Source organism: Perca flavescens, chromosome 23 (assembly GCF_004354835.1).
Source record: "Perca flavescens isolate YP-PL-M2 chromosome 23, PFLA_1.0, whole genome shotgun sequence".
NCBI lineage: Eukaryota > Metazoa > Chordata > Actinopteri > Perciformes > Percidae > Perca > Perca flavescens.
Window position 1 is genome coordinate 19,551,229 of NC_041353.1, and position 26,720 is coordinate 19,577,948.

The 26,720-nt window shown below is 42.0% G+C and overlaps 2 protein-coding genes across 5 annotated transcripts in view; one reads left to right on the forward strand and one right to left on the reverse strand.

Annotated features, from left to right (window-relative positions):
* Positions 1 to 4,560, reverse strand: part of cdk17 (cyclin dependent kinase 17) — a 55,089-nt gene extending 50,529 nt beyond the window's left edge. For both annotated transcript variants that reach the window (XM_028570769.1, XM_028570768.1), the window contains exon 1: positions 4,225 to 4,560. The gene's annotated coding sequence lies outside the window, so the exon portion shown is untranslated. The remainder of the gene's footprint in view (positions 1 to 4,224) is intronic.
* An 886-nt stretch (positions 4,561 to 5,446) lies between these two features.
* phyh (phytanoyl-CoA 2-hydroxylase) lies at positions 5,447 to 24,672 on the forward strand. Of its 3 annotated transcripts, none has more exons than XM_028570999.1 (9): positions 5,447 to 5,615; positions 7,387 to 7,439; positions 16,946 to 17,056; positions 17,228 to 17,396; positions 19,132 to 19,213; positions 19,379 to 19,560; positions 20,102 to 20,251; positions 20,438 to 20,569; positions 24,086 to 24,659. In XM_028570999.1, exons 1-9 carry the CDS (start codon positions 5,550 to 5,552, stop codon positions 24,137 to 24,139), a joined length of 999 nt encoding a protein of 332 aa, XP_028426800.1. In that variant the 5' UTR covers positions 5,447 to 5,549; the 3' UTR covers positions 24,140 to 24,659. The 3 variants fall into 3 exon arrangements, with proteins under 3 accessions (XP_028426800.1, XP_028426799.1, XP_028426801.1); XM_028570998.1 differs by lacking the exons at positions 16,946 to 17,056; positions 17,228 to 17,396; positions 19,132 to 19,213; ... (2 more) ...; positions 20,438 to 20,569; positions 24,086 to 24,659 and adding exons at positions 8,572 to 8,682; positions 8,852 to 9,020; positions 9,287 to 9,368; ... (2 more) ...; positions 10,295 to 10,426; positions 11,870 to 12,036; XM_028571000.1 differs by lacking the exons at positions 5,447 to 5,615; positions 7,387 to 7,439 and adding exons at positions 14,359 to 14,477; positions 16,345 to 16,397 and having other exon boundaries at positions 24,086 to 24,672.
* The last annotated feature ends 2,048 nt before the right edge of the window (positions 24,673 to 26,720 follow it).

Here is a 26,720-nt window from a genome sequence, read left to right on the forward strand (position 1 = left end):
AACAATGAATGCCGTAGAACTAGAGTCAGTTATAACGGAAAAAGAACATAAATAAACTACTTTAATGTAGATTTTCTTTAGGGCTTTATTACGTGGTATCAGATCGGTGCATAAACTCCAGTACTTCCCGATACCGATACCAGCGTTTTAGGCAGTATCGGAGCAGATACCGATACTGGTATCGGAACATCTCTATTCTGCAAGAAGGAAATCATCAGCATAACAACGTGTTCTTAAATAACATTGACGTGTCATTTCTCCTGGTGTTATTTAGCCCAATTTAAGAACAGAAGAAAACATGATTCAGACATCTCACTCATCCTGTTCGGAGATGAAGAGAAAACGGAGAGAAACATAATCAGAGTTGCTCGCTGTGTTCAGATCCTCACGGAGCGTGTGTGTGTGTGTGTGATGAATATTTTAGCATCTTCACTTCACTTGAGTTTTACAGTGAGTGCTCACCACATGAGGGAAAGTGACTTCATGAATGAACTGCAGGTCTGTTTATTTTAAAGTGTGACCTCTGCATGTGTCTGTGTGCATAATCTAATCCCTGTCTGATGCTGCACTAACAAACAATGCCCTTGGTTATTCTTCAGATTATGAGCCAATGTCAGCCTCCCAACTAAACCCTGTACACACACACCTGGCAAAGCATGATGGGATAGTTTATCCTGGGTGCAATTGGACAGGTTATGATGCCAAAACATACTGGAATAATGGTAGACTGCGTGTGTATGTGTGTGTAAGAACAAAGACAAGGCTAACACACTCGTCCATTCTCTTACACAGCTATGTGACACACATTGTTGACCGCACATGCCTTCTGACACCCAATAACATTCATACAAGATGACCACACAAATATTATGAGCTGGCTTTGTTTCAGTGTAAAATCACACACACACACACACACACACACACACACACACACACACACACACACACACACACACACACACACACACACACACACACACACACACACACACACACACACACACGACCTAAATTTTTACTTTTTTGAGCTAGAAAAAGCTGTGTGTGCAAGAGACAGAAAGAATGGACTTGCAGCACTTCAGATTCCTTGCATGGCTCACATAACTTCCCTCATTAGTGTGTGTGTGTGTGTGTGTGTATGTGTGTGTTCATATGGCTATGAATTGTGTGTAATTGTGTGTTCTTGCTGCACCCAGCCCACACTAATTGTATTCATTCTGGAGCCCTAGAATTAGTCAGACCCCAAAAAAGCCCAATAATTACTACTTCACCTACATAATGCCCACCCTGTGGCAGTGCACTGGCAGGAAGACATTTCCCATCAGCCCCAGGGGCTGTTAGCAAATCCTCTTCTCAGATGTCGTTACATTCTACGGTTTTTCACATGTTCTGTTCTTCCTCAGGTGAAACAATAAATGACACACTGACAGCACTCAACATTCCTTACCAACAAAAAAGGGAAGGGGAGTACGATCTTATTGGGCCACACACACACACACACACACACACACACACACACACACACACACACACACACACACACACAACAGTGCATTCACTTAAACACATTCCAACACACAAACATTTTTACTCACACACATGAAGAGGCATACATGTTCACACAGACACACCCACAAAATACACAAGACGAGATTAAACGCACTGAAAGAGCACGCCCTCAAACATAGAACAAACACAAAGAAATGTGCACATGTAGAAATACATACACACACATGTAAACCTCTCTCTGATCAATAAAACATCGCACAAGTTGGAGTTATATAAACGCGAGAGAGAAAGAGAGAGAAAGTGCAAGCTGCTGGCCTGGTTGCCAATAGCAACAGTGTTTTGGAGGCTGATCATGAGTAAGAACTGCTGTAAAGCATGCTGGGATATCACCATGCATTGCAACACAGATGATGTTTTTTTTTTTTTGCCAGCCTACATAAACATTTTATAAACAGTTTAATACTTATTGTACTTTATAATTCAGTTACGTTGAGCTATAACATCTTAACAATGTGTTTCAGTAATATGGTGACCACTTTAAAGTTGCTCTGGTTCATCAGACACGCCCACCTGATTCTGACTGGCACCCGAGCTTTAGCCATCACAACGTTTCAGCTGACGGTAAGCTGTTTGGCTCACCACACTGTAATGTCATCAGCTGCATTTCACAGATTTCTTTTTAACAAGTTTGATATCCATTCCTGTCTCTTCAGGAATTCTTGCCTCTACCCAGATTGCATCCATCTTTCTAAAAAGTGATCCTTTTGCTAACTGAGACTGCTCGCCCCGTTTCACCCAAAACTCTCCCTCGGACGCCTGATCCGACGCTTTTGCTCCAACAGGAAGTTTCAAACCAAATCACTGACAAGCCACATGGCGGCACTTTAATTTCTCAAGCTGGAACCAATCACACATCTCAAAAAGCATCAGCTAAATTACATGTAATGTAAAACGTAAATCCGCTAGGAGACAGTTGGCTTTACTGTACCTATTCTCATCCGTCAGTCCCAGGAAAAAAAGTGAGAAAGGGTGTGTGTGTGTGTGTGTGTTATATTTACAGCACACACTCTCAGTTCTCATGTTCCTGCTGTAATGCGACATAATGCAGAGACAGATCAATACGAGCGCTGCTAAACGGCCCACAGACATGGGGAGGGGAGTGCCAGTGTAATTACTCGGTTCTCTGGGGGTGTATCACTCTCACAGCCAACAGCCTAGATTTGAATGTGGGTCAATACGCACACTCATACACACTCAGCACACAAACGAGCGGCCAGTTGTTCCAGACGAAGGACAGTGGAAGTAAATCCAGGTCAAACAGGAAGTGTAAAAGAGCCATAAAATGCATCACGGATGCTTTACTGCAGAAATGAATCATAGGTGGTCGATAGGACCGGATTTATCATCTGCTACTGATTCATACAGTGATGATAAGATGCTTTTATGATATGATTGACAACTGCCTAGTACACATTAACTATAATGGCTGTAAAATGGAATATGAAGCATTGTTTTAGATGTGTTAAGGAATGTAGAGAGTTGATCTAAGAACAATTCACTTGAATTCACAACAGAATGGTGCATTTGGGTTGTTTCGGATTTACCATACACTCAAAGTGACTACAAACAAAAAAAAAAAACAGTTCCTGTATGTCTAGGTAATTTATAGACAGGGTGTTCAACCTTATCTTCCACCTTGAGTTACAAATTGCAAAAGCATCTTCTCGACAGAACTCGCAAAAACTGGTAAAACAACAATCTCAAGTCATATTAAATTCATGAACACAATTCATTTCAAAAGGAGGGCATTGTGTCATGCTTTCAAGTCAGCGGGAGGAAATGTCTTCAGCTGTTTCTTCCATTTTCCCCGCATATTGAATGTGGCACAAGCACAACTAAAAAGGACTCCCACGGCAGAAAAAGTTTAAAATGTTCATGGATTTAGATTATGTCATATCAGGAAAAGGTATGTCAAAATGCAAGCAGATGCTGGAGGTAATCAAATATCCACATTTCCACTGTAAAAAATACATGTGAATAAGTAACCTAGTCGGTGTGGGCATCATGAATGTGACTGTAGGCAAAGATTAATAATGATGTTTAATATTGCTTGAAAAGTGTGTCTACAGTGTTACATATTACTATTTTATTTTTATTTTTTTAGATTAGGCAATGCATTCGGATTCCTGCATTATTGGTGTCAACAATTTCTTGCCCAGAAATCACAATAACGCGGTAATGTTCTTCTTGCTCTTAATTTCAATAGGCATAATTCTATTTTACGTTGGCACTATTCTAGCAGTTTGTCTGTGATCTTTCTACAATATAAATGTACACATTTATCAATTTTACAATAGAGTTCATGTCGCAGGTGTGGGGGACGGATGCTGTCAATACATAGCCTACGTTAGGTAAACAAACCAGACTACTATTTGCACCCGATATAACAAAATAATAGATTTTATGTTTCAAAATATGTGCGAGGCGCTAACATAACCGTCCCAACTGTAGAGGGTTACAATACGGTAGCTGTTAAATATGATGAATAGCTAGAGTCTGGCTGAATTATTCTTCAGCTGCCGTTTCCTCTGTGTTGACATTTCCACACACCGCAGTTCAGTCTTCGTCCTAAGCGGTCGGGCAAAACGTAACGGCACGGAGTCCATTATCGGACAGGCTGTGTCTATCCAGAAATGACAATTTGAGCCAATTTACCTGAAAATGGTGAATTCCCTGGTTTCAAGCCAACTCTCCGGAGCAGCCAGGCCCGGATGCCCTCCTCCGCTTTATCCGCCCACTGAAGTAGCCTAAAACACAGCTCCGTCTGTGTTTGGTTTCGATTCCAAACGCTACGTTAGAAAATAAATATCCTCCGAAACACACGGGGAGATACGAGGGTGTGAGGACGAAGAGCTTGAGACCGAACCCCCAAAATGTCGTTTTGTGTGGCGATGAAAGCAGTTTAAAGAGGCTGGAGGTGGATCTGTTGTCGAGACGGGAGGGGTGCGAACTAGCCTCCATCAATCACCACGCTGTGGTGAATGAGGGCGCTTCCTGTACCATTTCAAAATAAATCGAATCAGCGCGAACTATGTCGTTTTCTATAACTTTCAAAACAAAAGCACCAAGGACGATTTTCACAATTCCAATCACAGTTTTCAAAATAAAAGTGACATTACTAACTTTTATTCTAAAATGTCTAGATAGCCTATGTACATAGTTATAAATATGCTTGTATACATAGATTCTCAAGGTTGTGTTTTGACACATTTCATCGTATAAGATAGGCTATGATATCTAATAAATAACTTGGTTCCGCTGTAGATAGCAGCTAAGAGCGTTATTGGGAAATGCAGATTAACGTAGCTCTCCTTTCTACGGTTTCTTGTAACGTATACTCGCTTTTAACACTGCAACACTGTAGCTTTTTAAGCGGTCTAACAACATTGTAGAAGTTTTTCAAAATGCCCAGTCAGTCTTCAATGCAATGTTGAACATGCAGGTGTAGGTTGACGCATATTTAATTTAGACCATAAAAACAAATATTTTGTTGGATGGCGCCACCTGCTGGATAAAAGAAGCAGCGACTACAATCCTAATGTTGAACATTGCTAATACAGATCATAAATAAATATGAATAACTAATATTATTGAAATAGTTTGAGTGAGCAATCATGCTGCTATCTGAATTTTTCCCCGAAAGATTTACAGTGTTAGTATTTCACAATAATATGTATGTTTAAAGGGTCAGTTCATCTAAATCACAAAATACGTGGGCTACAGTATATTAACATTTATCCCTTCTGGTAGACCCTATGCAGATATTTCGGTTTTTATTGGAGCAGGTTCTGAGGTATCCATCTCTTAATTATCTGCTTTCAACCATTACAATGGAGGTCAATGATATTTCCAAAAAAACCCTCCCGTGTGCGTGTACTTTGCCCTTGCCTAACCCACGGATGTACCCTCTAACCCACTTTCTCTCTAGTTAACCGTGTAGCCTGCATGATCACACCGGGATAAAGTAACCTGACAGGAAAATGTCTCGGGCTGCGGAAAGACTCAGACTGATGATCAATCACCTTGATCGATCATCTGCCACGATCGTATCCTTGTTTTCTGCTTTGTTTATGTTGGCTCATCGGGGGATTCGGGGCTGCACAGAGCGGAACAGGCTAAGACGTTATCCGATTGCTGCGCACCTAACGGCGGACAGCTCTGGTGGACTAGACCGGGGTCCCGCGGTGGACTGCAGGCCTCCGGAAAAATGAGGAGCAATACAGGAGTCATTTTTAATGCTAACTATTATTGTTAATGAATGCTTATTGACGTCAATTTGCTTCTTGCACTTATAGGTGAAGTAACAGTGACGTTACGTAGGCTACGGTTCTGAAATTGTGTTTCATCCATAGAAATAAGAACTATCGTTTTTCATCCACCTATATCGTAGGATATATATATCCTCGTCTCCACCATCCTAAACAATACATAACAGGAAATTATAACTAAACATACACTATCATTTCATAACACAAATCATATGATCATAACAAAAGTACACACATAAGATAAGCACAGCCACATAGACAGGACAGCTCCACTAGTGCGGTCATAGGGCATTCCATATTAATGTTTAACACTTTTTAAGGCAGTTACACCATGCTGTCGTCAAACATCTGTTTCCCCCTCTCAGGACACGTCTCACATTCATATTTTGTTTAACCTCAACCAATGTAGCTTATGTGTCGACTCAACTTCTCTAGTCAACAGATGTTTCTTAACTAAACTTTCAAAGGTTACATCTAATATGCTTTCTGGTATAGCCTACTTTGGTTAGGTAGCGCATTCCATTTTTGCGTTGCTCTATATGACCGTGTTCGTCCTTGCTTTTGGTAAAGTAATGTTACCTCTTGTGGCATGGCTAGTTACATAGCCATGTCTAGCTAAACTAAAATATACATTATACAAAATAGATGGTTTCTTTACTACAAGAACAGCCTATTCCTATTGGTGGAGACGCTAGCTTAAAGAACTTAAAAGGCTAGTCTGTCTGTTTTTAGGTCAGTTATAAGTTATACATCCATAGTTGGAAGACAATTTTAGCTTTCATAGGCTACTTCTTAAGTTCAATTAAAATTTAGAATGCATTAATATTTTTTTTAACTTTTCAAATTGTGGTAACTGTAGACTGTATATAAAGAGGTCATATGTGCTTTCAATCTAGTTGAAGGTTTTGATGTTCAAAGATAAAATCACCATAAATCGATATGTATTCTGGACCTTGTGTGGCTCTCCCTGTCCTTTTTTTACACTTGGAGAGTTCATGGACCCACAGAGCACTCCTGGACATGGGCGGCTGAAACATTTGCAGCAGCAGTGGCAGCAAAAACTGTCCTGTCCTGTTAGTAGTGTCCTGTACACTGTCATGTGACTCCCAGACTCTGACTGTACCAGGACAGTCATGGAGTCATGGGACAGTGTACAGGGAAGTGTCTGACTGTCCCAAGACAGTCATGGAGTCACAGGACAGTGTTTAGGAGTCACAGGACAGTGTACAGGACAGTGTCTGACTGTCCCAGGACAGTCATGGAGTCACAGGACAGTGTTTAGGAGTCACAGGACAGTGTACAGGACAGTGTCTGACTGTCCCAGGACAGTCATGGAGTCACAGGACAGTGTCTGACTATCCCGGGACAGTCATGGAGTCACAGGACAGTGTCTCGGAGTCACAGGACAGTGTACAGGACAGTGTCTGACTGCTCCGGGACATTCATGGGAGTCACAGGACAGTGTACAGGACACTACTGAACAGGACAGGACAGTTTTTGCTGCCACTGTTTAACATTTGTGTTGTTTCCTTGACTTCTCGTTCTTCAGAGTGCTGTACCAACTTACGCTCAAACCTTCACCAGTCGCCCACAGACATTGAGGTAGGTTCACAGGCAGTCGCCTTTAGTGGTAGCTGATAGGGCTGGGAATCACGATACATAATGCAAATATTCTGCGATATATTTCCAACTTCAAATTTTTCCCAATTTCAAATTATGTCCCCAAAAGGAAACCTTGTCAACATTTGTTACGTTAAGATACATTTCTCTGTTTGTTCATCTCATTTCAATTTTATTGCTGCAAAATGGGACTGTCAAGCAGACAAATTGACCAACACATAATAAAAGATCGATATTTGGCGTCTGTGTATCAATACAGTATTGCCAGTATTAGTAACTGACACGGAATTCTAACTCCGCATTTGGCAGCTTCAGGTTTAAGGTTATCCACAATTATACAATCCTTTATTATTCACCTCTGACACAGTTTCTCCAGTGCTCCTTCGATCAGTCTGGTGGTGCATTCAGTTTCAATTACTTAGAAGACAACAACAAAACAAGGCTTTTTTTTTAAGATAGTTTAGTGGCAGTTGATGTTTCATATTAGAAAGCAGCTTTTTGTTAAGCCGTGTTAAAAGAAAGCCAGCTAATGGAATTTCCTGTAAATCAAATATGACTTGAATGCAACATTCATATAGAAACATTAAAGCACAAAGCTTCAAAGGGGGTTCTTCAGAGTCACTTCAGGGGGGCAGCTGCAAATTATTGTTTGAAATTTGTTTCAAAAAAATGAAAATGTCTTAACATGAATCCAACATATTAGCAAACATAAATCAGCCTATTTGTGAAGAAAAAAACAATAATGATAGGCTTACTGGCCTATAGGTGAGGTTGTCACAAAGCCATCCACATATACTGTACAGTTAATCCTAAGGATTCACTGTGCCATATGTATTTTTAACATTTAAACATGATTTATAAAATCTTACCAACAATTATTTTAATAGCTTAGTGTTCTATGCATTAAAAAAAGGTATGTGTAAAAGGTTTTAGGCCGCCAAAAAGTTATCGTAGGCCCAGTTTAATATGTAACTTCATTTTATACAATATGTAGTAGGGGGTCCCTGCTCCGTCTCTTTCTCAGTTAAGGGGCTTCGCTTAAAAAAATGTGGATGATCCCTGCATTAAAGTAACTAACAGTGATTTTGTTGTGCGTTATCACTTCTTTTGGTAGATTCACTCATGATACAGACCTGCTGACCCCAGAACAGCGACTCTTCTATGAGGAAAATGGCTTCCTCCTCATCAAGAATCTGGTGTCTGAAGAGGACATCGATAAGTTCAGGTGACCATCAGAAACTCTGACAACTGCAAAGAAAAGATCAGCATATAAGCATGAAAACATCACTACATATAAAATGTCAATCTATGACTCCCCAGTAAAACATTTAACTTCTTTATATGCCCATAGATGTATTGTTAGGTGCTGTATGTGATCTGTGTGTGTTCTTCAGGATGGCATTTGAACGGATCTGTCGACAGGAAGTGAAGGTTCCTGGTCTGGTGGTGATGAGGGACGTGGCAATTGTTAAGTCAGAGTTTGTTGCTGATGAAAAAGCGGTTTCCAAACTCCAGGATTTCCAGGAAGACCCTGAACTGTTCCGGTACTGCAACTTGCCACAGGTACATCGAATGATTTGGTATTTTATAAAGCCACATTTTTAAAGACACTTTGTGCAGCATCTAAAAACACAGATGTGACCCAGACTGAGAAGATAAGGCTGAAAGCATTACATAGTCCGCACCAACTTTTACCAGGATGTGGAATTTTTCCACAAAGAAAAAACGAATGCCAAAAGAATAAACTGTCCTATTTTTGTTGAAAAAAAAGGTTGAAATAATTTAAACCTAAACACCGTTGGACAAACAATTGTGCTTTTCTATGTTAGATTCTGAACTATGTGGAGTGTTTCACTGGACCCAACATCATGGCCATGCACACAATGCTGATCAACAAGCCTCCTGATGCAGGTAGGGAGCAGTTCAATATTATTTACAATAAACCGGTTTTTGGTTGTTTGGAGAACCACGGCAAACACCCTTACAGATCCCGGGACTGCAATGTGGGAAGTGCTGTATTAAAGCATCTATTTTTCCCCTTACAAATTACACAAATTTGATTTAAATATGTTTCAGGTAAGAAGACGTCTCGTCACCCGATGCATCAGGATCTGCATTACTTCCCGTTCCGCCCAGCAGACAGTATCGTCTGCGCTTGGACGGCAATGGAGAAAGTGGACAGGCAGAACGGCTGCCTGGTCGTGCTGCCGGGAACACACACCGGCACGCTGCAGGAGCATGACTACCCAGAGTGGGAGGTAAAAACCATAGACTGTATATAAAGATGGACAACCCGTCTCAACTTCCTCCCACTGCGCTAAAGTGTAGCTGAAACAATAAAATGTGAAAGCTTTTTATGACCTGCACTGCAGCAAACCACCAGGGGGCAATCGAGATGATTTGGCTTCACACCCCTGGTATAAACACCACATTCACATCTGAAATTCTCTAGGAAGCATGATAACACCTGCTGGGAAGTAACACACACACATATTGTATACATTGTCTCGTGTGTCCCCAGGGTGGCGTAAACAAGATGTACCATGGAGTGCGTGACTATGATCCGAAGCACCCCAGGGTGCACCTGGAGATGGAGAAGGGCGACACTGTCTTCTTCCATCCGCTGCTGATCCATGGCTCTGGCATGAACAAGACGCAGGGCTTCCGCAAGGTACTCTACCCATAATCCACCTGGTGTCTCGGCATTACCTTAAATAAACTAGCTCCATACTTCATCAACTCCAGTTTTTTTTTTAATGCGCTTATATTTATGAGTCACAAAAATGAAAATAAATGTGAATGAAAAATAGTGTGTGAACACGGGTATGCGTTTCCAGGCCATCTCCTGCCACTATGCCAGCGCTGAATGTTATTACATCGATGTGAAGGGCACCTTACAGGAAAACATAGAGAATGAGGTGAAGGACATCGCAATCAGAAAGTACGGTTTGGGCGAAATTACCTTCAAGGTAAGACATTTACATTTACAGTACATTACATTTATCTGTGTAAAACCTTCTCTTTTCACGGCTACAGATATATAAAAACCGAATGGCAGCATGTACATTGTTGATATTTGGCTCGTAGTTTCTAAATGTGTCCATTGTTGCAAGCATACACTTTAAAGCTTAGCACAATGAGAGGCCAGGGTTAACAAATGTCCCCTGGGGAAACTTAGAATCAGAGCCTACAGGTGGATGGAGGTGAGGCTGATAAAACAAAAAACTATGCAGTGAGATCATGCAGCCTGACCTAGCATCAGATTCTTAACAATTATTCATGCAATTCGCACAGATAAAGAATACAAATGAATGCCAGCATGCAGAGTGTTTTCACTTTAAAGCTAAGTGAAATCACAGAGTAGTGATAACAAACTTAAAGCTGCATTGGGCACAAAGCCGGACTCTAGCTATCTGTTATGTGTTATCACCTATATATGGGCCAGCTTCCATGTGATCCTTCAGCTGCCAGGTACACGGAGAGAAGTCTATTCTAGTGAAACCAATGAGGGGACATTAAAATCAACATTGTTTGCTGGCTATACTCCCAGTGATCCACCTGATATGCAGCAGTAGCATGACTGCCTTCTGCCACCTAAAGATCACCAGAGACGCACGTGGACATCTAAGTAGATATTCCATATAATAATAAAAACACACTTAGCAGAGCAACTTTTATAAATGTTAAAATTAATTCAATTCAATTTTATTTATAGTATCAAATCATAACAAGAGTTATCTCGAGACACTTTACAGATAGAGTAGGTCTAGACCACACTCTATAATTTACAAAGCCCCAACAATTCCAACAATTCCAGTAATTCTCTCAAGAGCAAGCAGTGCGACAGTGGCGAGGAAAAACTCCCTCTTGGGAAGAAACCTCGGACAGACCCAGGCTCTTGGTAGGCAGCGTCTCACGGGCCGGTTGGGGATATGATGAAAATTAGCATTTTATAGTATAGTATAACTCGCAATAACAACATAACAACTACTACTATCACAGGTCTTGTTATTGTTTACAAGCAGGAGATCTGTGAGGAGTATAACACAAATCTAACCATTGTATGTCTCGGTCATGAGCTACATTTACTTTGCGGTTAGCCGGTTAAGTATTTGTGTTTGGAGGCCGCAAACCCATCAAAGGAGAAACATTGTAGCATGGCAGTGTTGCTATATGTCATTATCAAACATATAACTGGAAAAGAGCTCACCAAGTATTTCATACTAGTGATGCATCTTTAGGTTCAATTCAATGCAATCAATGCATTTTTCCAATCCAAAAATGCCTATATATCAGTAAACTGGACTGATTAGCTTTGGGACATCATGTAGTTATATAGATAACATGTTAAAAGAAAACGGTTGAAGGTTTGTTAAGGTTGAACTGAGCCTTTACCTTTGTTTCCCCTACAGGACACCTGGGCTCTCCGAGGCCGTCTGGTGCAGGGAGAGAGGACTTCCCTATAAAGGCACCAACAGACCCCACACCGTTGCAGGGTGAAGACCGCTGGGCTGAAATCAGAACACATTTATATGGTTTTGGATAAGATATAACAACAGTGCTGAGTGTTCTTATCATACAATCCCGAATTTCCTTTACCAGCAAAGGAATGTCATTTGTAGATTATTTACCGTTCAGAATCTGTTAATTTTAACATTTTGAAAATGTAATCTAGAGCATGTTGTTTTAACAGGGAATATAAAGACAGGAAATACTATTTTAAATAGAAAATGTCAGGTACCTCGTGAGCAAATCGGTACACAGTAAAATGGAATTAAAGGTGCTGTAGGTAGGATTGAGAAGATCCAGGACTTAGTCAAAAAATGTTAACATCGACAACTTCTCAGTCCCTCCCCCACCCTTCCTGCTGAAGCCCAAAACTGTCTCCTAAGCCCCTCCCCCCACAAGGGAGAATGAATGCATGTGCATGAGCAGTGATTGACATGCCGTTAGACCCCCCCTTCCCTCCCGGCCCTGATTGGTGAATCTGAACAGGGAGCTGTGGATTTTTGCAAATCGCACTACAGGCTGTAGGTGGTGCCAGAGGAGCCGGATTTGTTTTTTTAAGTACATGCTTTGTGTAGTTAGTAGTAGTGTAAATTGTAAATTGTAATTTCCCCACTGGGGATCAATAAACAGTATCTATTATTATTATTATTAGTTCTACTGGAACATAGGGTCAGTTTCAGCAAATATGACAGAAAGTTAGTTTTATAAGGCTTAACTACTGCACCTTTAACCTTGACTACACCTCCTGCAGCACAAAATGGAGTTGAAATTGCACTTAGCAAAACAGTGGAGTAGAGTGATTGCATCCTTTTAATTGTCAATAAAATAGTTTTGATTTACCAAAACATTGGTATTAAAAAGGGGTGTTAATGACGATTTATGGCATGTTAAAGTAAGCATTATGAGTGACCAGGGAGATAGTGATGTTGAGAGAGATAAAGTAGAGTGAGAAAGAGTAATGAAAGATGATATTTAAGCAGAAATGTGTGAATAATCAGTGTTGATTGTAGCTCTTGTTAATTAACACTAACAGAGGCCTTGCCCTAAACTGCCTTATAAATGTATAGAAATATCAGTTTGATAATGAGTGAATTAATGTTTGTTTTTGTTTTCTAGAATCTAGCAAATGTCATGTTTTAAATAACGTACAATAAAAATGCATTAATTAAATATATTAATACAACCTTGTTTCATTTCCTTTTAAGCTTCAGACACACATCTGTCCCTTTGACCTGTAATGTAATTTAGTAACAGCCAGTTATGTCACGATTATAAATTATTACATACGTTAACAACATAATTAAGTCCCAATAATGTATGATAAAATCTTGAAATGGTCACACGGTATTTATATATTACATACACTAATCTAATTCATGACATAACTAATGTGTAGATTTGTTAATCCAGTAAGTAACGGATCTTTGCAAAAACTATTATACATTAACATCTGTTTAAAGGTCCCATGTTGTAAGAAGTGAGATTTCCATGTCTTTTTTTGGATTATAAAGCAGGTCAAAAACTGTTCCTTTAAACGAGGCGTCAGGATTTCCGTACGGTAGTGATGTTACAACTACACTATACATATAAAGTACCGCTACAGTGCCGTTACAGTCATTCCGTGGCTGAAATGATCGTGCAGAGGCGCAGATGCGGAAGACCCGGAAACGGCTGACCAGTCAGAGTAGACTGGGCATTTTTCAGAAGGGGGTCTTAATGAGACAGGTGCTAAAACAGAGTTTCAGACACAGGGTGAATACAGGTATATTCAGACAGACAGTATACCAGTACCAAAAAAAAAAAAATCATTTAAAAAGACATTAAGAATACAAAAACAAACCATTACAAAAGTCTTGTTGTTTTTGTTACATCTTATAGATCAGTTGCACCAGTTATTAAAAGATGTTTGTTTGCTGTTCTGATATGACATGAACTACTACAACTATCATTTGAAGTCACTATTCCATTATCTTTAAAGTGACTACTATTGTCACTGTTGATCAAATCCCCAACCGGCACCGTTAGACACCGCCTACCAAGAGCCTGGGTCTGTCCAAGGTTTCTTCCTAATAGGGAGTTTATTTGGAGAGGATTGCTCCAACAGAATTTTGTTGTATTGCATACAATGACAATAAAGATCTATCTATCTATCTATATGTTAAAGGTTTTGAGGTATCCATATCTTGATTTTCTGCTTTCAACCAGTTATAATGGAGGTCAATGATATTTCCAACTAAACCCTGCCCACACACCTGTCAAAGCATGATGTGGAGAGTACAGGATGTGCAGCCAAAATATGTGTGTGTGTGTGTGTGTGTGTGTGTGTGTGTGTGTGCCCTTTGCCCACGTTTAACCCATGGATGTAGCCTATAAGAGACATCTAACCCACTTTCTCTCTAGTTATCCATCTGTAGCCTACAGGATCACACCAGGATACAAGCAGACAGGAAAATGTCTCGGGCTGCAGAAAGACTCATGATCAATCACCTTGATGGATCATCTGCCACGATTGTATCCTTGTTTTCTGCTTTGTTTATTAATGCTAACTATTATTGTTTATTGAAGGCTATATTGACGCCAATTTGCTTCTTGCACTTAATAGGTGGAGTAACAGTGACGTTACGTTTGGTTCTGAAATTGTGTTTCATCCATATATCGGAGGATATATAGATCCTCGTCTCTCACTCACTCACTCACACACACACACACACACACACACACACACACACACAGTTACATGCTGTCGTCACCCATCTGTTTCAACCTCTCAGGACACGTCTCACATTCATATTTTGTTTAACCTAATGTAGTTTCTGTGTGTAGCCTACTCAACTTCTCTAATCAAGAGATATTTCTTAACTAAACTTTTATATCTGATTTAACTACTTCTTGTGTAGCTACTTTGGTTAGGTAGCACATTCCATCCTATACATGACCATTTATTTATTAGTATTCGTCCTTGCTTTTGGTAAAGTAAAGTTACCTCTTGTGGCATGTCTGGTTGCATAACCATGTCTATCTAAACTAAACAGAAATAGATCAGAAGAGCCCATTGGGAGACGCTATCTTAAAAGTGTAAAAGGCTAGCCTATTTTTGGGTCAGTTGGAAGTTATACATAGCCTATGTGGAAGAACATTTTAGGTTGCGTAGGCTACTTAAGTATCTTAAGTTCAATTACAATTTCGATTGCATTACTATTGGTGGAGGGTGGGGGTGTGGCCTTAACCAACTGCCACTTTCTTGTTTGAAAGCCATGATGTCTCTCTCTTTCTTTTGGCCGGGCCAAATTCTCTGGGCAGGCAAAGCAGAGAAAGGGGAGGTAACCTTGCCCCTTATGACCTCATAAGGAGAAGATTCCCGATCGGCCCATCTGAGCTTTCATTTTCTCAAAGGCAGAGCAGGATACCCAGGGCTCGGTTTACACCTATCGCCATTTCTAGCCACTGGGGGACCATAGACAGGCTGGGGGAACTCATATTAATGGTAAAAAACCTCATAAAGGGAAATTTTCATGCCATGGGACCTTTAAGGCCATTACACACCGGGGGCATGACGAATAAGCTACGCCATCCATCCATCCATCCATCTTCGTCCGCTTATCCGGTGTCGGGTCGCGGGGGGAGCAGCTCCAGCAGGGGACCCCAAACTTTCCTTTCCCGAGCAACATTAACCAGCTCCGACTGGGGGATCCCGAGGCGTTCCCAGGCCAGGTTGGAGATATAATCCCTCCATCTAGTCCTGGGTCTTCCCCGAGGCCTCCTCCCAGCTGGACGTGCCTGGAACACCTCCCTAGGGAGGCGCCCAGGGGGCATCCTTACCAGATGCCCGAACCACCTCAACTGGCTCCTTTCGACGCAAAGGAGCAGCGGCTCTACTCCGAGCTCCTCACGGATGACTGAGCTTCTCACCCTATCTCTAAGGGAGACGCCAGCCACCCTCCTGAGGAAACTCATTTCGGCCGCTTGTACCCTGGAATAAGCTACGCGAATATGCAAAATAATCGCAAAACTATTCACACCGGCAGCGATGCCATGTTGTTCTCTTAATACATCCATGAGCTCATCATGTCGGTGGGACGCTGCTGAAGTGGAGGTACAACGAATTGGCTCCGTAGACTCCAACCCTGGCCCCTGTCCCCCACCTAATGGCACGAACAAACGTCCCTTGTGTAAAGGCCTATGGGAGGCCATTCCAGTCTATTTGAAGGTTTTGATGTTCAAAGATAAAATCACCATTAATCAAATGTATTCTGGACCTTGTCTGGCTCTTCCTGTCCTTTTCCTCCACTTGGAGTGGTCGCGACCCACAGAGCCTACTCCTGGACATGGCGGCTGAAACATTTACTGTATATTGTTTCCTTGACTTCTCGTTCTTCAGAATGCTGTACTAACTTCCGCTCCGACCTTCACCAGTCGCCCACAGACCCTGAGGTAGGTTCACAGACAGTCGCCACTATCTGACACGTAATTCTAACTCCGCATTTGGCAGCTTCAGGTTTAATGTTATCCACAATTATACAATCCTTTATTATTCACCTCTGACACAGTTTCTCCAGTGCTCCTTCGATCAGTCTGGTGGTGCATTCAGTTTCAATTATTTAGAAGACAACAACAAAACAAGGCTTTTTTTAAGATAGTTTAGTGGCAGTTGATGTTTCATATTAGAAAGCAGCTTTTTGTTAAGCCGTGTTAAAAGAAAACCAGCCAATGGAATTTCCTGTAACTCAAATATGACTTGAATGCAACATTCATATGTCCAACTAAACATTAAAGCACAAAGCTTCAAAGGGGGGTCCTCAGAGTCACTTCAGGGGGGCAGCTGCAAATTATTGTTTTATATATATATATATATATATATATATATGTGCTCAGTCTCTTTCTCAGTTAAGGGGTCCTTGGTTAAAAAAAAACGTGAAAGACCCCTGCATTAAAGTAACTAACATAGTGATTTTGTTGTGCCTTATCACTTCTTTTGGTAGATTCACTCATGATACCGACCTGCTGACCCCAGAACAGCGACTCTTCTATGAGGAAAATGGCTTCCTCCTCATCAAGAATCTGGTGTCTGAAGAGGACATCGATAAGTTCAGGTGACCATCAGAAACTCTGACAACTGCAAAAAAAAAAGATCAGCATATAAGCATGAAAACATCACTACATATAAAATGTCAATCTATGACTCCCCAGTAAAACATTTAACTTCTTTATATGCCCATAGATGTATTGTTAGGTGCTGTATGTGATCTGTGTGTGTTCTTCAGGATGGCATTTGAACGGATCTGTCGACAGGAAGTGAAGGTTCCTGGTCTGGTGGTGATGAGGGACGTGGCAATTGTTAAGTCAGAGTTTGTTGCTGATGAAAAAGCGGTTTCCAAACTCCAGGATTTCCAGGAAGACCCTGAACTGTTCCGTTACTGCAACTTACCACAGGTACAACACACACAAGTGGTCACAGCAGGTCCTTTTTTTCAAAACTTCTTTCAAATAATACTTAAAGTGCCCATATTATGAAAAAAATCACTTTTTTCTGGGATTTGGGGTGTTCTTTTGTGTCTCTGGTGCTTCCACACACATACAAACTTTGAAAAAAAATCCATCCATGCTGTTTTGAGTGAGATATGGTTTCTGAATGTGTCCTGCCTTCAGTCACCTAGTGAGGTGTTCAAAATCGGCTCGGACGTGTGACGTCACAGTCCGAAATGAGCTGGCTAACCACAACCGTTAGCTCCTAGCGTTAGCATGCTAACGCTAGCATGCTACGTCGTTCTCAATAGCAAAGCACTGCTACAACACACACAAGTTCACCCTAATCTACAAAAGAACTACTTACATGTGTGCTCTCATTTAGAAGTCTCCCAGCTAATCCAGCCTTATAACTAAACCAAAGTTGGAGAAACAGGCTTTCTTTTACTGTCTCTAGAGTTAGCTAGCTGACATGATCTACATCTGAGCATAGACAGTATATAATGGACCAATAGACCCCGCTGCTCTGGACGGAGACCAGTGAAGGCTATTAGAAGCACTTTTCCGGTGATGGCCAGCTTTACTGCGCAGCCTCCAACTGAGAAAATGTGACGTGAGCAACGTGTCTGAAAGTTGGAAGTCTTCTGGTAGCTGTGCCGAGAGAAATCTCAATCATTCCCAATCTTACAGATACGGAGAGTGTAGGTGGATGTAAGGAGATAACATGGGCACAGGCTAATTATTGCTAACTAACATGCTAGTTAACATTAGTAATTAAACCTAAACAGCTCATGTAAGTCGAAACTGCCTGCGAGCTTCTCCTGTACTGAGTCACTTGGTTATGACACAATCGTTAGCTTATATTTACAAAAACGTCTGCTACGGAGCCATAACAAGAGGTACAAGGTAATGGAGCCTTTTATACATTGTCGTGTTTCTTTGGAACTAAACAACGGACAAATAGAGTCTTCAAACATTTCTGATGTAAAGTTATTCGCAGTCAAGTGACGTAAAAAAAAAATGGCGGTCAGCGGAATGCTAACAGGAGGTGATGACCAGTTAGCAACAAAATGGCGCCATAGATGGCTCGAGTTCTGAAGCGAAGCTTACCCCCTTGCATCTGAGCTACTGAGCATGTGCGAGTGCAATCAAAGATAGTACAGAAGAAGAAGATGAAAAGAGGTCTCACTCTGTAGCTAAAACAGAAACCAGGTGAAAAGAGGATCTGCAGCAGTGAGGGAGAGCTGTGCAGTACAACAAAAATATGGTGTTTTTTGAAAATTAAACCATGTAAACCTATTCTGGTACAACCTTAAAATACAGTTATGAACCTGAAAATGAGCATAATATGGGCGCTTTAAAGATGCAGTGTGTCAGAGTTTAAACACCCAGCCTCTGTATATTTATGTCGAATGATTTGGTATTTTATAATTATATAAAATATTATATTATATATTTATGCAGCATCAAAAAACACAGATTTGACCCAGACTGAGAAGAGAAGGCTGAAAACATTACATAGTCCGCACCAACCTTTACCAGGATGTGGAATTTTTCCACAAAGAAAAAACGAATGCCAAAAGAATAGCTAAACTGTCCTATTTTTGTTTGAAAAGCAACTTTGTTTGAAATAAATAAAAAAGGTTGAAATAATTTAAACCTAAACACCGTTGGACAAACAAATTGTGCTTTTCTATGTTAGATTCTGAACTATGTGGAGTGTTTCACTGGACCCAACATCATGGCCATGCACACAATGCTGATCAACAAGCCTCCTGATGCAGGTAGGGAGCAGTTCAATATTATTTACAATAAACCGGTTTTTGGTTGTTTGGAGAACCACGGCAAACACCCTTACAGATCCCGGGACTGCAATGTGGGAAGTGCTGTATTAAAGCATCTATTTTTCCCCTTACAAATTACACAAATTTGATTTAAATATGTTTCAGGTAAGAAGACGTCTCGTCACCCGATGCATCAGGATCTGCATTACTTCCCGTTCCGCCCAGCAGACAGTATCGTCTGCGCTTGGACGGCAATGGAGAAAGTGGACAGGCAGAACGGCTGCCTGGTCGTGCTGCCGGGAACACACACCGGCACGCTGCAGGAGCATGACTACCCAGAGTGGGAGGTAAAAACCATAGACTGTATATAAAGATGGACAACCCGTCTCAACTTCCTCCCACTGCGCTAAAGTGTAGCTGAAATATCCAGGATGGGGGCACTGCCATCTTGTAATTTATGAGCCAAAGTATGCGTAGTAGTAGTCGGGTGATGGTGCCGCTGTATCAAAAGTCCCGGGCATACACCATCAAGAGTCAATCACAGCTGTCAATCATGACGTTTTACCCAGTAGTTATAGGATCAAATAACTAATAAAACAAACTTATCAGAAAAATGAACACTTGCACAAACAAAAATGAGAGAAAAATGAGATAAACCATCTTTTGGAAAAAATGATTTGATGTCACTTAGTTTGGCCCATGTCCCATCCGCTAACATGGTGGAGGAGGGGGGTGGGGTTATTATCAAGATGATTAGACTTCACTTGGCTTCACACCCCTGGTATAAACACCACATACACATTTGAAATTCTCAGGCATGATAACACCTGCTGGGAGGTAACACACACACTGTCTGTACTGTATGTACATTGTCTCGTGTGTCCCCAGGGTGGCGTAAACAAGATGTACTATGGAGTGCGTGACTATGATCCGAAGCAGCCCAGGGTGCACCTGGAGATGGAGAAGGGCGACACTGTCTTCTTCCATCCGCTGCTGATCCATGGCTCTGGCATGAACAGGACGCAGGGCTTCCGCAAGGTACTCTACCCATAATCCACCTGGTGTCTCAGCATTACCAAACTACATTACAAACTAGCTCCATACTTCATCAGCTCCAGTTTTTTTTTTTATGCACTTATATTTGAGTCACAAAAATGAAAATACATGTAAAGAAATATAAATTTTGAGGAAAAATAGTGTGTGAACATGGGTATGTGTTTCCAGGCCATCTCCTGCCACTATGCCAGTGCTGAATGTTATTACATTGATGTGAAGGGAACGTCTCAGGAAAACATAGAGAATGAGGTGAAGGACATCGCAAACAGAAAGTACGGTTTGGGCGAAATTTCCTTCAAGGTAAGACATTTACATTACATTACATTTATCTGTGTAAAACCTTCCCTTTTCACGGCTACAGATATATGAAACCGAATGGCAGCATGTACATTGTTGATGTTTGGCTTGTAGTTTCTAAATGTGTCCGTCTTAGCACAATGAGAGGCCAGGGTTAACAAATGTCCCCTGGGGAAACCTAGAATCAGAGCCTAAAGGGGGATTGAGGTGGGGCTGATGAAACAAAACAAAAATGCCTTCCAACATTGTTTTCACCTCGGTCCTGACAACCTCTCTTCTTGCTTTCGGTATGCGGTAGGGTCTTAACTTCACCCTTCTCCCGGGTTCAGTGATTATGTCATGCTCTACCAGATCAGTGTGTCCTGGTTCACTGGAGAACACATCCTGGTTCCAGTCGACCAACTCCATTAGCTCTAGTTAAATGTTAACGCCCCGGCTGCCTGACCCTATAGTTAACATCACCTACCTTTTCAAGCACTACATACGGTCCGTTCCATCTAGCCAAAAACTTACATTCTGAGGTGGGGATCAATACCAACACTTTGTCTCCTGGCTGGAAGTCTCTTGGTTTTGCTCCTCTGTTGTACACCGGAGATTGGGCCTCCCGCATATGTTCCCGTACCAGGGGCCACAGGGTTGTCATATGGCCTCTCATGTCTTCCACGTGTTCCACCATGGTTCGATGGGGCGATGGTTGCTGCTCCCAGGCCTCTTTCGCCACGTCCAGCAGTCCTCGGGTTGTCTCCCGTACAGGAGTTCAAAGGGAGAGAACACTGTGGAAGCTTGGGGCACTTCCCGGATCGAGAACATCAGGTAAAGTAGTAGCTGGTCGCAATTCCTTCCGTCCGGCTCCATTACCTTCTTTAACATCCGTTTCAGCGTTCGTTTAGATCTCTATAGCAAACCGTCTGTCTGTGGGTGATACACTGAGGTACGCAACTGGGTTATCTTCATTAGTTTGCAGAGATCCTCCATAATTCGGGACATGAATGGGGTTCCCTGGTCAGTTAATATTTCATCAGGGATGCACACTCAGAAGAACAGCATAACCAACTCGTGCAATTCCCTTGGTAGCCATGGTGCGCAGAGGAATGGCCTCCGGGTACCTGGTGGCATAATCTAGAATCACCAGGATATATTGGTGTCCTTGGTTGCTCTTGGGTAAAGGTCCACCAGGTCCATGGCAATCCTGCTGAAAGGGACTGAAATGATAAGGAGGGGAACCAAGGGACTGCGAAAATTGGGCTTTGCCACCACAAGCTTTCACTCCGGGCAACTGCGGCAGTACTCCTCCACTGCTCTTTTCACCCCCAGCCAGTAGAATCGGCTTTTGATCTGGTCCAAGGTGTTCTCTACCCCTAGATTAGCCCCAAGAAGGTGGGAGTGTGCCAACTGCAAGACATGTTGTAAAAAGGGACGGGGCACCAATAACAACTCCACACATTGATCATTCTTCTTCACAACTTGATACAACAATTTCTTCTTTATTGAAAAGTGGGGATAGGTGATATGACTTACCCCCTCCATGGGTTTTCCATCCATCTTGGTAATCTGCTGGAGAGCATGGGCCAGGTTGGGGTCCTCCAAATGGGCTGTGCCGAACCGGCCCGCTAGAGAGGCAGGCTCTGGCTCCACCTCCTGGTCCATCGGAAACATGTTTTTCTACATCCCCGGACATAGTGGGCAGAACATAGGACATAGTTGGCGGAACATAGGGCAATCCCTCCCAATGAGGACTGGCACGGGCAGATACGCGACAACTCCCACTGGCCCCGCATTCTGTCCCTTTGTGGTCTGTAGGTGGAGAAGTGTGGTAGGGTAATCTTTGGTCTCACTGTGTATGCACGTGATGCCCACAGTGTCTGTCAGGGGAGAGGACTGGGCGAAGTCAGGTCTGATCAGGGTCACCATACTACCCAAGTCCATAAGCGCCGTGGTGTCCTTTCCGTTGGCTCCTACCGGGGTGATAGTGGAAGGGCGACTCGCAGCAGCCCAGCATGTCATCAGCAAGTCCCACGGCTACCTCACTGGCCGAGGCTGTAGGCATCGGGACATCGCAGTTTGGACAGTACCAGGCGATGTGTCCCAGCTAACCACACTTTCAGATTCAGAAAAGGCCGTCATCTCTGGGAACTGGCTGTGGGTGTTCCCCCATCGTTAGCCTAATTACCGGCGTGATCCTCTGTCCTTTTTCTCTCCTTCTGGTGAGGGGAGGGTTCAATCTTCCGTGTTTGTCCACTGCGCAGAACCTCCAAAGCTACCTGTTGTCCTTCCACCAGTTCCACTAGCTGATCTGCTGAGGGTTGGCTTGGCTTGTTAACTTAACTAGCTTCAAACGCCAGAGCATGTAGGAATTTATCTATGACCACTTTCTCGATGGCTGTGAGCGTCAGCGGTTCAACTGTCAGCCGGCTCTTGGCCAGTCTAATCAGATCATGCATGTGTGCCCGGGGGAGGGGTGCTGTGGCATCATACGTCCAATCGTGGAATCTTTGTGCCCTCTTAATCAGGTTAAATCCATAACGCCGCAGGAGTTCTTTCTTCAGCACCTCGTAATTTGTTGCCTGGTCAGCAGTCAGATCCTGATATGTCCTCTGTGCAGAGCCTGACAGGAATGGGGCTAGCAGGCTGGCCCATTGCTCATGGGGCCATTTCTCCTTAGCTGCTGTCCTCTCAAAGGCTTGGAGGTAAGCCTCAATATCATCTTTTCTATCCTCGGGCCTGGGTGGCTGTCAGCTAGCTGAGTTCAGCTCGCAGGAGAGCAGTCTGGTGACGCTGTTCCTCCATCAACTCTTGATGAATAGCTTGCTGCGCTAGGTTGGACTCCACCAACTGTTTTACCAACGCTTCAATTATATTCTGTGTCTTGGTTAGTTTTGACTCTGGTCAGCTTTGCCCGCATTCTCCACCATATGTGGCAAGCCCAGGAGTGTGGGGTTTCCACATCACCAGTTCAATAACAAAAGCCGGCACCAGAGTACAGTTGAACACAGTTGGGAAGTTTATTAAGGGTAATTTACAGCGTAGGAGGGAATTTTCAACACTACTTCACCGTCCACAATCTTTCTCGTTGTTTTCTATCCACAGGTAATCCACAAGCGGGTCCTCATCCAAAACAGTTCGGTACACAGGGGGGTAGACAGCCAGTCCAGGTCACACCAGTTAGTCACATAGTTTAGTTCAGTATTATTCTTACTACTTTCCACCACTCTGTCTCACTCAGTCCCTTCTCTTTCCTTTCCTGGTTCTCTTTGTTCCCAGTTAAACAAACCAAACCTAATCACAGACTCTCCTTGTTGGGGCAGGAAGTCCACATGAGGCTTGGGGGTGGAGCCAACGGGCCGCAAGATTACCACTCCCCTCACCTCTCCCAGCAATCTACCACAACATCTGTAAACAGACTGATTAGCTTTGGGACATCATGTAGTTATATAGATAACATGTTAAAAGAAAAAAAAGGAAAATGTTTTGAAGGTTTATTAAGGTTGAACTGAGCCTTTACCTTTGTTTCCCCTACAGGACATCTGGGCTCTCCGAGGCCGTCTGGTGCAGGGAGAGAGGATTTCCCTATGAAGGCACCACAGGCGCTACCAACAGACCCCACACCGTTGCAGGGTGAAGACCGCTGGTCTGAAATCAGAACACATTTATATGGTTTTGGATAATATACAACAGTGCTGAGCATTCTTATCATGCAATCCCGAATTTCCTTTACAAACAAAGGAATGTCATTTATAGATTATTTACTGTTTATTTAATTAAGGCTTCAGAATTTGTGTTAATTGTAACATTCTGAAAATGTAATCTAGAGCATGTTGTTTTAACAGGGAATATAAAGACAGGAAATACTATTTAAATAGAAAATGTCAGGTTCCTCGTAAGCAAATCGGTACACAGTAAAATGGAATGAACCTTGATTACACCTCCTGCTACTTGCTGAACAAAATCTTACAGCACAAAATGGAGTTGAAATCTTAGCAAAACAATGGAATAGAGTGAATGCATCTGTTAAATGTCAATAAAATAGTTTTAATTTCCAAAACATTATTAAGAGTAATGAAAGATGATATTTAAGCAGAAATGTGTGAATAGTCAGTGTTGATTGTAGCTCCTGTTAATTAACACAAACAGAGGCCTTGCCTTAATCTGCCTTATAAATTTATAGAAATATCAGTTTGATAATAAGCAAATGAATGTTTGTTTTTGTTTTCTAGAATCATGCAAAGGTCATGTTTTAATAACATATAACAATAAAAATGCATTAATTAAATATATTGTCTAACCTTGTTTCATTTCCTTTTAAGCTTCAGACACACACCTGTCCCTTTGACCATTAATGTAATTTAATAACAGCCAGTTATGTCACGATTATAAATTATTACATTCAACATAATTAAGTGCCAATAAAGGATCTTTGCAAAAACTATTATACATTAACATGTGTTTAAAGGTCCCATATTGTAAGAAGTGAGATTTCCATGTCTTTTTTTGATTATAAAGCAGGTCAGAAACTGTTCCTTTAAACGAGCCGTCAGGACTTCCGTACAGTAGTGATGTTGCAACTACACTACACTGTACATAGAAAGTAGCGCTACAGTGCCGTTACAGTCATTCCCTGGCTGCAATGACGGTAAAGAGACTCCGAGAGTGCAGATGCGGAAGACCCGGAGTTAGTTGCTCAACACTGAATGACACTTCAACAGCAACAGTCAACATGTTGGTCTCAGAGCGTTTGGCTGTTTTCAAATGGAAGCCCAGTTATTTCCTGGCTCCCCACGCTAGAACCCCCTAAAAAACACCTGATCGAGCACAGCTAAGGCACGTGTGTGGGTGCGTTAAAACAGATTCTTTTTTCGAACCCAGAGGGAAGCTCTCAGCTCTTAAATGTAGAAATGAAGGAAATCAATTTACATGCAGGTGAGCTGAAATGTGGGCTTTGTGACAGTCAGCAGCACAGCACAGTCAGCAGCACAGCACAGCACAGCACAGCACAGCACACACACACACACACACACACACACACACACACACACACACACACACACACACACACACACACACACACACACACACACACACACACACACACACACACACACACAGGACAGTTTGAGTTTAGAGCCAACTCAGACAAAAGGAATGGGGAATGATCTCCACAGTTTGGACACAGTTTATAGTGTCTAATGAACTAAATAATGCCGTGCTGTGGTCAAATCAAATGATGAGGTGATGTTTGTCGCATGAAGAGCTGTCAATCAAACACAATTTTGGCTTTTGTATGGAACTTAAAGTGTCTAATCTAGGCCATATGCATGCTATGACTTCTTACCTACTGTTCCTTTTTGTTTGTGACGGTGTAAATGAAGGGAGAGTGATGGACTTCTATCTAATCAGATGTTGTTGTCTGCAAACTATCAATTAATTTTCTTAAGAATTATAGTCATATCAGGTGAAAATATAAAAAGAAAAATCCCCCCAAATGCCAAAGAACAGAACCTTTTAAACTTCTACAGATAAAGCTTCATATTTCACTTATTAAGACAACTTTTAACATGTAAAAGACAAACATGAAAAGGGGAACATCATAAAGTGGTGGCCTAGTTAAGTTAGCACTAAACAACTTTTTAAATCCAACATAAAAAACCTACCTTAAAAAAAACAACCTTATTGTCTGCTGTGGTAAATAATAGGTAGTTTCTGAATGCTGGAGTTAGAGAAAATGGCGTCCCAACTGGTGCATCCTTGTGTGTACTGCTCTTGTACAAAGACATCAATATTTTAATTCTTAAGCCATGTCAGACCAAAGATTCGAGACGAGACGAAACCGTTTAAGAACGTTGCAGGGAGAAGTTGCAGCGGTCTGAACCGACCCGTCTCAGCCCGACTCAAGGCAGTGTGATTCATCACTAAAACTGCAGCAAGCATCTCACCATCACTAACATTACCCACATTCATATTTAGACACAACAAATGATATATCCAGGTACAAAGAGTCGTTGCTATGGAGATGATACAGCGTCTCCTCTGGTTGCATTGGTGTGAACGGGCAGCTTTTAGAACGTTACAGACCAAGTTTCAACTCCTCTCATCACACATCTTTGGTCTGAATAAAGTGTTCTTTCTTTGCCATATTATGTTAGTTCACCTGATAATC

Coding starts and splice junctions, on each gene's coding strand:
- phyh (XM_028570999.1), top strand. CDS start 5,550: ATGTCTCGGGCTGCGGAAAGACTCAGACTGATGATCAATCACCTTGAT. Junction 7,440..16,945: donor AGTCGCCCACAGACATTGAG/GTAGGTTCACAG, acceptor TTCTTTTGGTAG/ATTCACTCATGATACCGACC. Junction 19,561..20,101: donor ATGACTACCCAGAGTGGGAG/GTAAAAACCATA, acceptor GTGTGTCCCCAG/GGTGGCGTAAACAAGATGTA.